This window comes from Amblyraja radiata, chromosome 18, assembly GCF_010909765.2.
Source record: "Amblyraja radiata isolate CabotCenter1 chromosome 18, sAmbRad1.1.pri, whole genome shotgun sequence".
Taxonomy (NCBI): Eukaryota; Metazoa; Chordata; class Chondrichthyes; order Rajiformes; family Rajidae; genus Amblyraja; species Amblyraja radiata.
Window position 1 is genome coordinate 46,276,379 of NC_045973.1, and position 14,511 is coordinate 46,290,889.

Consider the following 14,511-nt stretch of genomic DNA (forward strand, 5'->3'; position numbering starts at 1 on the left):
TTGATGTTCGTTTTATTCTGATAATTTCGCCAATTCAATTTTGGTTTGGAAAATTACTTTCTTATAACTGAAACTTAAACTGACAAAATAAGCTGTTAACCCAATTCATTACTTAAGCTATAAGTGAACGACAATTTTCAAAATTTCTCAGGGCAATCCCATGCATGTTTACACAATGGTATATTTGTTACTAAAAAGATGAAACCTTGCCAATAGAAAACATGGATCAGATTCAGGTATCTAATGTATTAAAAATACTGACGCATTTGTGCAATTGGAACAGCAACAAAAAGGCTTTCAATACCCTGTCACACTAAAGGTAACAGCACAAATAAGACCTTATCGGAAACAGATCTGTGTAAATTGAGTGTATAATGTGGAAAGAATTTTAATATTGAAGCAGCTAGAAATATAGAACTCCCTGTTCCAAAATACCATGAATGTTCAGCTAAATTTAAATTTCAAGACAGTCCATCGAGTGTTTTACCTACAAGACTTTAAGTTTGATATCGATTTTGAAACATTATTCCCCTGAGACAACCCTATTCTCCCACTGACACTGCCACTGTCTAATATTGTACCTGACCACACACAACAATGGTGTTCGAATTAACCCTGAATTGATGTACTCACCAATTTTTAATTTAACAAAGTCCATCTATTTCCTCCTCACAAAATTGCTTTTGTTTTAGCTGATGTGCTGCATAAACCATTTCCTTTGACTATTGGCTGAGGAAAGGATGTGGAACAGAAACAGAACAGTGAAGGGGTTGAATGTAGGACATACTAAATGGCAAATGGGCAATGATGCAAATCGAGAGGGAGTAGTTGTAGGAAAGTGACATAATTACCAAATCCTTTGACCCGTGCATTATCTTCAAACTTGAAATCTAACTTATCCCTTTCTCTGCATCTTAAAACGGATCTTATCTCCAACCTTCTCCAGATCTGATGAAAGGATAATTGATATGCCAGTTTATTTCTCTCTCCATAGATGCTCTGACCTAATCACCATTTCCAAAATGTTCTGATTACCAGCAAAAACAGTATTCACTTGAACACTCCACCAATTTGAGCCAAGCAAAACTATTCCTTAGCTCCATATCTTATAACCAATCACTTCAGTGATTATATTAACATGAGCTACCACTCATTATTATTTCCCCATATTTCCCCATCTTTGAAAGCTCCAAACCTGCACTCTCCCAAGCACTTTGCATGACTTCAATTCTGGTCTTTGCAAAATCACTGTTGGGAGCCTTTTGCTCCATTGGCCCTAAAGCCCGGAATTCTGTCCCGACGCAACTTTGCTTTTATTTTTAACTCTCCAGGTTCAAAATAATCTCCTAAATCCTCTCCATGCAGGGAGGTTTGCTAGTGCAACACAGGAGGATATAAAATAGAAGGCAAGGGGGTGTAGAAATTTGGTGAGACTGATGGGCTGAAGATTGTTTATTTCAATGCAAGGAATATTGTGGGGAAAGCAAATGAACTTATGGAGCCTGAATCAGTGTTTGGGGCTATAATGTTGTGGACATACTGGACTGTTTGCCCTCAAAGACAATATGGGTAGAGCTAAGAAATAAGAAAGATCAAAGCACTCCAATGGGATTGTACCATAGGCCCCCCTATAGCGAGCGGGAGATGGAGGAATGGATATGTGTACAGAATACAGCAAGATGCCAAATTGACATCCCCAATATTGACTGCACAGTGCCAAAGGCTTAGACAGAGCAGAATTTGTGAGATGTATCCAAGAGGGTTTCTTGAAACAGTATGTGGATAGTCCAACTGGAGAAGGGAACATACTGCACCTTGTGCTGGGAAATAAACTTGGCCAGGTGCCTGGTGTTTCAATGGCGGAGCACTGTGAGGATAGTGAGCACATTTCCCTCGATTGTTTTGATTAGGGAGAAGGCTGGACCTTGTGGAAAGGTACTAAATTGGAGTGAGGCAAACAACGCTGTTATTAGGCAAAAGCTCAGTAGAGTACACTAGGATCGATTGTGATTGTGTAAGTCCACATCTGACATGTGGGTAGATAAAAATGCTGGAGAAACTCATATGAGGCAGCATCTATCGAGCAAAGGAAAAGGTGACGTTTCGGGTCGTGACCCCCCCCCCCCCCCCCCACCAAGGGGGGGTCTCGACACTTTTTCCTTCGCTCCATAGATGCTGCCTCACCCGCTGAGTTTCTCCAGCATTTTATCTACCTTCAATTTTTCCAGCATCTGCAGTTCCTTCTTAAACATCTGACATGTGGGAGTCATTTAAAGACCAGTTGATCGAAGTTTAGAATGGGTATGTTCCAGTCAGAAGGAGTGATAAGCATGGCAAAGTAAAGGGACATTGGATGTCCAAAGAGGTTGTAAATGTAGTCAAAAAGAGAAAGGAAGCACATGCAAGATTTAAGAAGATGGAATCTTGAGGAATATAAGCAAATGAGGAAAGAATTTGTGCGAGTGATTAGCAGGCCCAAAAGGGGCCACAAAATGTCTTTGATGAGTCAGATTAAAGAAAATCCCAAAGCATGTTATATTGTTATTAAGAGCAAGAGGGTGATCAGGGAGAAAATAGGACCGCTTATGGATAAAGGAGGGAATTGGTGCTTGGAGTCTGGGATGTAGATGAAGTACTAAACAAGCACTTTACAACTGTTTCACCAAGGAGAAGGGCATGGAGTACAACAAGATCAGTGTGGAAAATACAAATATGCAAGGGCAGTTTGTAATTAAGGGGAAGGGTGGCACAGGGGCGCAGCAGTGGAGTTGCTATCTTATGGGCCTGTCCCACTTAGGCGACTTTTTAGGCGACTGCAGGAGACAATGCAGTCGCCACATGGTCGCCACATGTTCGCGGTAGTTGCCGGGGAGTTAGCGAGAAAAATTAGCGGGGACTAGAATAAAGCCATGGAGAGTAGCGAGAATTCTCGTGCCGTAGGTGGGTCACCAGGAGGTCGAAGGTTCTCCTAGGTTCTAGCCGGTGCTGACCGGTGAATTTCATTGGCTCATTGGGAGAAAAAAAAACGTACGCAGTAATTTTCGGAACCAAAGATAACCAACCGGTAATGTTAAATGTCCGCTGGGCTTCACAGCCATGTATCTCTGGCTTCTTAAAAGTTGTCTCCACTCCTTCTCCAATCCCCTCCCCCCCCTCTTTTAAAGGACTTACGTGACCCTTCCCGTACACTGTGCATTCACCGTCTTAATTACAGTGCCAGCCTTCGTGTTCATCGCGGTTTCACCTTGGCTTTGCATCGTGTGAATTTCACTCAGACAGTGTGTGTGTGTGTGTGTGTGTTCGTTCTACTTTGACAGTCGCTGTGGGTTTTCTCTGGGTGCTCCAGTTTCCTCCCACATTCCAAAGATGTGCTGGTTTGTAGGTTAATTGGCTTCTGTAAATTGTCCCTTGTGTTTAGGGTAGAACTAGTGTATGGGCGATTGCAGTCGGCGCGGTGGGCCAAAGGGCCTGTTTTCATGCTGTATCTCTAAACTAAAGGGAGGAGGTATAAGGTCAATAAATCCCCAGGACCTGATCGAATTTATCCCAGGTTATTGAGAGAGACAAGAAATGAGATTGCGGGAGCGTTGACGAAGACCTTTACGTCTTCTCTAGTCTTGGCGAGGCCTGGGAGGACTGGAGAGTAGCTAATGACATTCCTTTATTTAAGAAGGGAAGTAGGCAAAATCTGGGCAATTATAGACCAGTGAGCTGCACATCAGTGGTAGGGAAGCAATTGGAGAGGATTCTTAGGGATAGGATTGATTTCCATTTGGAGAGGAATGGGTTAATTAGGGTATTATTGTGATTGTGATATGACAGGTCATGTCTTATTTTGTCAAGTTTTTTTTGAGATGGTGACAAAGGTGATCGATGAGGTCATGGTGGTGGATCGTCTCTGCATGGATTTTAGTACGGTATTTTAGTAAGGTATTCCTATCGTAGGCTGATCGAGAAAATTAAGATGCATGGGATTAACAGTGATTTGTTCGTATGGATTCAGAACTGGCTTACTGATAGAAGACATGGGTTTGTGGTAAAAATACAAATTTCACGGTGGAGGTCCGTGACCAGTGGAGGGTCCGCAGGGATCTGTGCTGGGACCTCTGCCATTTGCGATATATTTAAATGAACTTGGACGTAAACGTTAGATAGACACAAAATGCTGGAGTAACTCAGCAGGACAGGCAGCATCTCTGGGGAGAAGGAATGGGTGACATTTCGGGTCGAGACCCTTCTTCAGACAGATTGGTTAGTATGTTTGTAGATTACATCAAGATTGCTGGGGTTGTGGACTATGGGGAAAGCTGTCAAGTTATACAACAGGTGTAGATCAGATACAGAAATGGGTGAAGAAATGGCAGATGGAATTTAATGCGAGCAAGTGTGAGGTGTTGCACTATGGGAGGTCACATGTAAGGGAAAATTATATTAATTGTATAATTATTAGAATTAATGGGAAAACCTTTAACATTGATGTACAGAGAGCTCATGAAGTCCAAGTCCATAACTCCCTGAAAGTGGCAACACAAGTAGATAGAGTGGTGAAGAAGGCATATGATATGCTTGCTTTCATAGGTTAGGACATTGAATTCGACTCAGGAAATCATGATGAAGTTTTACAAAATTTGGAGTACTGCGTGCAGTTCTGGTCACCCCATTTTACAGGAATGATGTGGAGCCTTTGGAAAGGGTACAGAGAAGATTTACCTGAATTATGTTTGGATTAGGGGGTATTAGCACAGGGAGAGGTTGGACAGACTTGGAGTGTTTTCTCTCGAATGCTGGAGATGGCGGGAAGACGTGATAGAAGTATATCAAATAATGAGAGGCATAGATAAGGTAGACATAGATAGGTAGACCCTTTTAACCAGGATGGAAAAATTAAATACCAGAGAGCATAGCTTTAAGGTGAAAGGGGCAAAGTTTAAAGGAGATGTGCAGAGCAAGGGCGGTGAGTGGTGAGTGCAGCCGAGAGTGGTGGTTGAGGCAGATGCGATCGTGGCATTTAAAATACTTTTGGTTAGGCATATGGATATGTAGGGAATGAAGGGATATGGATTATATGCAGGAAGATAAGAGATGGTCTATGATTATAAGACACAAGAGCAGAAGTAGGCCATTCGGCCCATCAAGTCTGCTCCACTATTCTATCATGGTTGATCTACTTTTCCCTCTCACCCCTATTTTCCTGCCATCTCCCCATAACCTTAGATGACCTTACTATTCAACATCCTTTCAATCTCCATTTTAAAAATACCCATATCTTGGCATCATGTTTGGCACAGACATCGTGGGCTGAAGGGTCTGTTCTTGTGTTGTACTGTTCTGCTTTCTATGTTCTTAAAACATGTTTTAACCAAATCCTGCTCATCTGGCCTAATATTGCCTCATTGGGACTAGATACAAAATATTGTTTGATAAAACCCTGAGCCTTCTTCTGACATTATATGAGAAGTGGGTGATACATGTATAAATGAAGAGTTTGATTTTGATATTGTGGTTAACTGAAGTTGAAATTCGAATGAACCATGATTAACGGAAAGGTTGGAATGAGTTCAAGCAGCATAACTGTCTATATTCACAATATTGCTTTATAGGTCACCTTCAGCTGAAATTATATTATGATGTTATGGGCAATTTCTTGGCATTAAAAAATGTAATGTATTTCTGGAAACAGCAAGAAAACTTCAGACAAATCATTATAACATTTCAAACATACTTGATATAATGAAGATGATTTTATGAGAAGTAAAATGAATATTTGCAGCTCAAATGCCTTTTCATGCAATTTATCCTAAAGTTCACTAATGTAACTAATGAATGGAGTTCTGATCATCATTTCTTTTCTTGCTTTCTGTCAATGGTCTTGATAAATTAAATTAAACAATCCCAGAAAATTGTTTGCAGTGAATAATAATGTCACTTATATGATCTCTTATACATCTTTAATAAACAATACTAATGTAATACATGCATCGCTACAATAGCCTACACCTCTAGGAATGCCTGGTAACTTACATGAAAATCTGGACTACTTTATAAATGGCAAGATTATTTTTAAAATTAACCTCTGAACCTCCCAAGTGTATCGTGAGCATTTTGTTCAGTTTGGTTCTTTGATTTATTTAGTTAAGGCAGTGATGGAAATGATGCAACTGAATGCAATAGATTTTGATTTAAGATGGCAAATTCCTCACCCGATTCTGGAGGATACATTCATCTGGAAATTACCTTGGGAAAGTTTACTTCCCAGAGAGTGATTACATGAAGAGGGTAAGACAATAAGGTGTTTAATAAGCTCATTTTTTTTCTGATAATTGAGCAGCCTATTTTTGCACCGATAATTGTCCACAATCAGAAGCCCTGGTATGTCACTCAAATGATAGCAAGCACATTTTTAATTTCCTTATAGAATGATTGAAGGCTTCACGCATTTATAACAGCTCTTACCTCCAGCAAAATGGATAATTGTGATTGAAGGTAGTACAATGAACCAGTCGACCCTTATCTTTCAGATATTTAATGATGTTCTTGTCTGCATCCTAAAAGGAAATTAGACATGATTTAATTCCAAACGCTAAAGAATTTCAAGTTAAAACACATATCTTGAAATAAATATTTTAAATATATATCTACACAATTCATGACAAATCCATCTGTTGATCTGCTCAGTCAACTAGAAATGTTGCACAATCAGAACATGACACAACTACTGACCTTCACATATTGTCCAGCAAAGTCCTTCACTTCAGCTGTGAAACAACCAGAGGCATCCACAGGGCACACAGGGGATGAATCTTTCTGAATTATACCATAATCCACACAGACACGAAAATCATCCTGCAGATGAAATACTAAATTAAGTTTGTTCGGGTGATGGAGTTCAGAAGAAGCATACAAAACAACTTGTTTAAGAATGAACTGCAGATGCTGGAAAATCGAAGGTACACAAAAAAGCTGGAGAAACTCAGCGGGTGTAGGCAATGTTTCGGGCCGAAACCCTTCTTCAGACTGATCAGGGGTGGGGGGGGGGGCGGGGACAAGAAAGGAAAAAGGAGGAGGAGCCCAAAGGCTGGGGGATGGGAGGAGACAGCAGGGGGACTGAGGAAGGGGAGGAGATAGCAAGGACTAACAAAATTGGGAGAATTCGATGTTCATGCCCCCAGGATGCAGACTCCCCAAGCGGAATATGAGGTGCTGTTCCTCCAATTTCCGGTGCTGCTCGCTGTGGCCATGGAGGAGACCCAGGACAGAGAGGTCGGAGACGGAGTGGGAGGGGGAGTTGAAGTGCTTAGCCACCGGGAGGTCAGCTTGGTTATTGCGCACCGAGCGGAGGTGTTCGGCGAAACGATCGCCCAACCTCCACTTGGTCTCACCGATATAGATCTGCTGACATCTAGAGCAGCGGATGCAATAGATGAGGTTGGGGGAGATGCAGGTAAACCTCTGTCGCACCTGGAACGACTGCTTGGGTCCTTGAACGGAGTCGAGGGAGGAGGTAAAGGGACAAGTGTTGCATCTCTTGCGGTTGCAAGGGAAAGTGCCCGGGGAGGGGGTTGTTACGAGAGGGAAGGGAAGAATTGACAAGGGAGTTATGGAGGGAGCGGTCTTTGCGGAAGGCAGATATGGGGGGAGATGGGAAGATGTGGCGAGTGGTGGGGTCACGTTGGAGGTGGCGAAACTGACGGAGGATTACTTTTTGTATGTGACGGCTGGTGGGGTGAAAGGTGAGGACTAGGGGGACTCTGCCCTTGTTGCGAGTGGGGGGTTGGGGAGAGAGAGCAGTGTTGCGGGGTATGGAAGAGACCCTGGTGCGAGCCTCATCTATGGTGGAGGAGGGGAACCCCCGTTCCCTGAATAATGAGGACATTTCAGGTGTCCTGGTGTGGAACGCCTCATCCGTGGAGCAGATGCGGCGTAGACGGAGGAATTGGGAGTAGGGGATGGAGTCCTTACAGGAAGCAGGGTGGGAAGAAGTGTAGTCCAGATAGCCATGGGAGTCAGTGGGTTTATAGTGGATATCGGTCAGAAGTCTATCACCTGCAATGGAGATAGTGAGGTCAAGGAATGGTAGGGAAGTGTCGGAAATTGTCCAGGTGTATTTGAGTGCCGGATGGAAGTTAGTGGTGAAGTGGATGAAGTCAGTCAGTTGTGTGCGGGTGCAGGAGGTGGCACCAAAGCAGTCGTCGATGTAGCGGAGGTAGAGGTCGGGATGGGGCCCTGGTATGTATTGAACAAGGATTGCTCGACGTAACCGACAAATAGGCAGGCATAGCACCTCATATTCCGCTTGGGGAGTCTGCATCCCGGGGGCATGAACATCGAATTCTCCCAATTTTGTTATTCCTTGCTATCTCCTCCCCTTCCTCAGTCCCCCTGCTGTCTCCTCCCATCCCCCAGCCTTCGGGCTCCTCCTCCTTTTTCCTTTCTTGTCCCCGCCCCCCCCACCCCCGATCAGTCTGAAGAAGGGTTTCGGTCCGAAACGTTGCCTATTTCCTTCGCTCCATAGATGCTGCTGCACCCGCTGAGTTTCTCCAGCTTTTTTGTGTACTTACAAAACAACTTAATCCTTTCAAGTGTTGATAGTAGTTTTGGCCATGGTAAATGATGATTAATTTACAATTTCTCCCTTATTTCTGAAACTGAGTCAATAAAAGATCACTCCACTAATGCACAGGAAACTGATCAAAACTAGTGATTGTAACAAAAGGAAAGCCTGTCAATTAATGGGAAAAAACTCAGTAAAACAAATCATTTAAAAAGAGTCTTCACCATCCAAATGATCTCCTCGACCTTTGGGATCCCTGTATTCACTACAAAATTAGCTGTGACACAAGATATTTTTTTATCACATTGCCCAGTCTCAAGATCTGTATCTCAGAGGCAATTATATCAAAATCCATTCTCTGATGCATATTTTGGGTTTTCTCCCTAAAGTTAGATAATTATTTCTCAGTTGTTTTCACATCCATCGAGTGCTTAGAGATTAGAGGTGGACACTGCAGAATTCAACTGGTAAACTGTATTCTACTATTCACTTAACTTGTTCATGAGAGAATCTTACTTCATGGGCCAGATCACACTCCAATATAGATAGCACATCCATAATGACCAGCAGGGTCACCTGACCTACAACTTTGCCACATTAGAGACAGTAGCAAAATCCACAGGACTGCTGGAAAGGAAGGGCATCATATCTCCCCCCCCCCCCCCCCCCCCGCCACATTATATTTTATGCCAGCATTGACTGGTGTACAAACAATGATCTCATTCCTTTGAATTGGATTGCTGAAAATAATTAATATGGCAGGGTGATGTTCAGGTATATTTTTCTTTAAAATGTCTTAACTGCTTCAAAGTGACAATATATTTATCTTTAAAAATTTGTATTTTAAATTTAATTTAAACTGTTTTTAAACGTGTGCGGACTTGGCGCCGACGGACGAGAAGCCGAAGCAAAGAAGTCGAAGCCAAAGAACCGAATGGAAACGAGGCCGAAACGCCAAAAAAACGAAAGAGTACGAAGCCGAAACGCCAACTAACTGAAAGGATAGAACTCCTAAATGCAAACTAACCGAAAGGGCGGTACGCCTAAAAGCCAACTAACCGAAAAGCTGCGTCGCCTAAATGCAAAAGGACCGAATGGCCGCTCTGTCGAAACGCCACCTACCCGAAAGGCGGCATCGCCTACAAGCCAACGAACCGACTGCCGCTCAACAGAAAATTCCAACAATGTACATGACGTTGCCAGGGGGGGGGGGGGGGGGGGGGGGGCGGGACTTGTCAGTGATTGGTCCAGACCCCCGCGTCCATCACATCACTGTGGAGAGATGAACATTGTCCCACACCTCCGCTCCACCCGACCCACAGCCCGCAGAGGGTGGCCGTGGGAGAGTGGGGGTTGTCCCGAGGGATGCGCACCTTCGGCCGCTTTCAACTTGGTGCTTGGTTTCAGATTGTCCAGTCACCTACGGCTTGTGTGGAAAAATGACCGCCACGCTCCCGTCTCCCCCTTCTCTCTCCACTCTTCTCTCTCCCCTCTTCTCTCTCTCCTCTTCTCTCTCTCCTCTTCTCTCCCCCTCTCTCTCCCCCTCTCTCTCCCCCTCTCTCTCCCTTCTCTCTCTCCCCTTCTCTTTCTCTCCCCCTTCTCTCTCCTCCTCTCCTATCTTTCTCTCCCCCTTATCTCTCTCCTCCTCCTCTCTCTCTCCCTTCTCTCTCTCTCCCCCTTCTCTCTCCTCCTCTCTCTCTCCTCCCCTCCTCTCTTTCTCTCCCCCTTCTCTCTCACCCCCTCTCTCTCTCTTCTCCTCCCTCTCTCTTCTCCTCCCTCTCCCTTCTCTCTCTCCCGCTTCTCTCTCTCCTCCGTCTCCACCGGCGGAAGCGTCCGCCCACCCAGAGTCACTGACTGCGATGCACCGCCATCGGACCTTCACCCCCACCCCAGCAACGGGGACAGACGGCTCGGGGCAGAGTAAATCTCTTTGAAAACATGGGACACACACACACATTCCCTGGCGGGTCGATGACAAGTCTGCATGACAACGGACAATTTTATCTCCTTCCACTTCCATCCCCCCCCCCCCCTCCCTCTGACAACAAGAAGCATGTTTTATTTATTACCGTCTTGTTGCTTGCAGAATGCACACAAGCACAAGGGAGAAGGGGGAGAGAGAGAAGAGGAGAGAAATAGAGAGGGAGAGAGAGAGATGGGAGAGAAGGGAGAGAGAGGGGAGAGAGAAAGAGTAGGGGAAAGAGAGAGAAGGAGGAGAGAAAGGGGAGAGAGAGAAGGGGAGATAAAGAGAAGGGGAGAGAGAAAGAGAGAAGGGGGAGAGAGAAGGGAGCGAGAGAGGGGAGAGAGAGGAGGGGGAGAGAGAGAAGGGGGTGAGAGAGAAGGGAGAGGAGAAGAGAGAGAAAAGGGGAGAGAGAGGAGGAGAGAGAGAAGAGGGGAGAGAGAAGAGGGGAGAGAGAAGAGGGGAGAGAGATGAGTGGAGAGAGAGGAGGAGAGAGAGAAGAGGGGAGAGAGAGGAGACAGAGAAGGGGGAGAGAGAGGGGGGAGAGAGAGAAGGGGGAGAGAGATGGGGAGACGGGAGCATGAGGTTCATGTTCCCACACAAGCCATAGGCGAATCTGAACCCAAGCACCAAGTTGAAAGCGGCCGAAGGTGCGCATCCCTCGGGACAGCCCCCACTCTCCCACGGCCACCCTCCGCGGGCTGCGGGTCGGGTGGAGCGAAGGTGTGGGACAATGTTCATCCCTCCACAGTGATGTGATGGACGCGGGGTTCTGGACCAATCGCTGACAAGTCCCGCCCCCCCCCCGGCAACGTCATGTCCATTATTGGACTTTTCTGTTGAGCGGCAGTCGGTTCGTTGGCTTGTAGGCGACGCCGCCTTTCGGGTAGGTGGCGTTTCGACAGAGCGGCCGTTCGGTGAGTTTGCTTTTAGGCGACGCAGCTTTTCGGTTAGTTGGCTATTAGGCATCCCGCTCTTTCGGTTAGTTCGAATTTAGGCATCCCATCCTTTCGGTTAGTAGGCATTTCGTCTTCGTACTCTTTCGGTTTTTTGGCGTTTCGGCCTCTTTTCAATTCGGTTCTTTGGCTTCGACTTATTTTCTTCGGCTTCTCGTCCGTCGGCGCCACGTCCGGGTAACGTTTTTGAATGTCCCTAAACATGAAACCTTTAAAAAAACAATGAAAATGCCTTTTAAAAGCAGTGAACTATGAAAGGCAACATGGTGGTGGTCAAGTGGTGGGGTCACTGGTTCTTAAAGTCACGAATGCCAACTGTGGCCCACTGCCATCAAGAGAGGCAGCAGAATGGAGGGCCCAAGCTCAGGTCATCCTGCGGGTACGGCAGTTAAGAATCCGTGCAGAATTACCAAGGAGGCCTAACAAAGGTATCACGTTAGATTTAGCACGAATAATCCATTGCAAATGGCTACGATCAGAAGCTTAACCAAACTGCCATGTGCATTGCTTTTACCTGTTCGAAACCATGTTTTAAGCCATTACATAGCCACAAACAAGTCAGGACTTTAATGTGATACCAATGACGATGTGGTTTTCCCACTGATGTTAAATTCTGTGTGGTACTTATTTTTTTATTAAGGCTGATGATATTGCCACTGAAAACTATTCCCTGGTGTTTTCATGAAATGGATAACAAAACTGAGTGAAATTTATCAGGGCCACAAGATGGAGTGGATTTTTTAAATTTAGTGGCATTCCATTTCATACTTGAGAAACAGAATCTACGTAACTGAAAACAATTGAAAAATACACTTCAAGGTACTTCAATCATCCACTTTGTCTCTTCAGAAAACAATAACTTCATACAGAGGTAAACATACTTTATCGTTACCAATGCGAAGATTTAGTAATTCCACTGAAAAGTTCACACACAAAGAAACATGGACTAGATTAATATGTTTATTGGAAAGCTTACAGGATGCAAATCCTACAAATGCTGCACTGGTCCCAATTGTTACATTTTCAGTTTACTGCTAATAATAACATTCTGAAGAATTCCAGGCAATGCAATGGTCCCCATCAATCATTCAAATCAAAAGAGTAAGTCTATTCCTTTTTCCTTCTCCAGAGTTTTTCTTATAACAGTTTTATCATTCAGAGCCACTTAAATGGAACTAGAACTAATTGGAGACACAGAAAATATGCGACAATGGGTATGTGGTATATACACTGATGGAGAAGAAATGGAATTTACAAAAGGTACGACTGCACATTAGAAATGTTACCCAATTTTCCCATGAAAATTGATAAGAATACTTACAGCACCGAAGTATGGAGCCTGGTGTACAACACCTGTACCCTCTTCCTCTTTAACGTAATTGTCCACAAGCACTGAGAAAGCTCCAGTTTCTTTGCACTACAAGACAAACACATACAGCACATAGTCATTTGTTGCCAACCCTGATTAGTCCTGTTCTTTTCTCAATCTATCTATCTCTGCCTTAAAAATATCCACTGACTTGGCCTCCACAGCTTTCTGTGGTAAAGAATTCCACAGATTCAGCACCCTTTGACTAAAGAAATGTATATGTTTCCTGTTCTAATCCGCATTGTAGATTTTTATGTTGAATATATCTGCTGTCAATTTTAATTTTAAAAATATATATTAATAAATAAATAAAAAGATTCTACTGCAGTTGTACAGGGTCTTGGTGAGACCACACCTGGAGTATTGCGTACAGTTTTGGTCTCCTAATCTGAGGATGGACATTCTTGCCATAGGGGGAGTACAGAGAAGGTTCACCAGACTGATTCCTGGGATGTCAGGACTTTCATATGAAGAAAGACTGGATAGACTCGGCTTGTACTCGCTAGAATTTAGAAGATTGAGGGGGGATCTTATAGAAACTTACAAAATTCTTAAGGGGTTGGACAGACTAGATGCAGGAAGATTGTTCCCGATGTTGGGGAAGTCCAGTAACAAGGGGTCACAGTTTAAGGATAAAGGGGAAATTATTGAGATGAGAAAAACATTTTTTACACAGAGAGTGGTGAATCTCTGGAATTCTCTGCCACAGAATGTAGTTGAGGCCAGTTAATTGGCTATATTTAAGAGGGAATTAGATGTGGCCCTTGTGGCTAAAGGGATCAGGGGGTATGGAGAGAAGGCAGGTACAGGATACTGAGTTGGATGATCAGCCATGATCATATTGAATGGCGGTGCAGGCTCGAAGGGCCGAATGGCCTACTCCTGCACCTATTTTCTATGTTTCTATGTTTCATTATGAGTTTTTGAAGTACACACTGTTTATCAAGCATGTAACTTCTGTGTAAAACAGGAGGTGCCTGCACTCAATAGATAACATCTTATAGGCATCTAGCAGTTTAATCATTTTCTTCATTTTGAGTTAATTAATGCAATTATATGGTCGGGTCCCTCGGGTCGGGTCCCTCTCCCCCCCCCCCCCCCCCCCCCCCCTCCTCCCCTCCCCTCCCCTTCTCCTCCACCCCCTCCTCCTCCTCTCTCTCCCCTCATCCTCATATTAATGATCTGGATGAGGGAATTGAAGGCAATATCTCCAAGTTTGCAGATGACACTAAGCTGGGGGGCAGTGTTAGCTGTGAGGAGGATGCTAGGAGACTGCAAGGTGACTTGGATAGGCTGGGTGAGTGGGCAAATGTTTGGCAGATGCAGTATAATGTGGATAAATGTGAGGTTATCCATTTTGGTGGCAAAAACAGGAAAGCAGGCTATTATCTAAATGGTGGCCGACTAGGAAAAGGGGAGATGCAGCGAGACCTGGGTGTCATGGTACACCAGTCATTGAAAGTGGGCATGCAGGTGCAGCAGGCAGTGAAGAAAGCGAATGGTATGTTAGCTTTCATAGCAAAAGGATTTGAGTATAGGAGCAGGGAGGTTCTACTGCAGTTGTACAGGGTCTTGGTGAGACCACACCTGGAGTATTGCGTACAGTTTTGGTCTCCAAATCTGAGGAAGGACATTATTGCCATAGAGGGAGTGCAGAGAAGGTTCACCAGACTGA

At 44.4% G+C, this 14,511-nt stretch overlaps 1 protein-coding gene across 1 annotated transcript in view; it reads right to left on the reverse strand.

Moving 5' to 3' along the window:
• Positions 1-14,511, reverse strand: part of iars1 (isoleucyl-tRNA synthetase 1) — a 168,415-nt gene that overhangs the window by 108,583 nt on the left and 45,321 nt on the right. Inside the window, exons 10-12 of the mRNA XM_033037262.1 lie at positions 12,789-12,884; positions 6,721-6,843; positions 6,454-6,545 (exon numbers count right to left, since the gene is read on the reverse strand). Coding sequence (XP_032893153.1) covers positions 6,454-6,545; positions 6,721-6,843; positions 12,789-12,884 — 311 coding nt within the window. The remainder of the gene's footprint in view (positions 1-6,453; positions 6,546-6,720; positions 6,844-12,788; positions 12,885-14,511) is intronic.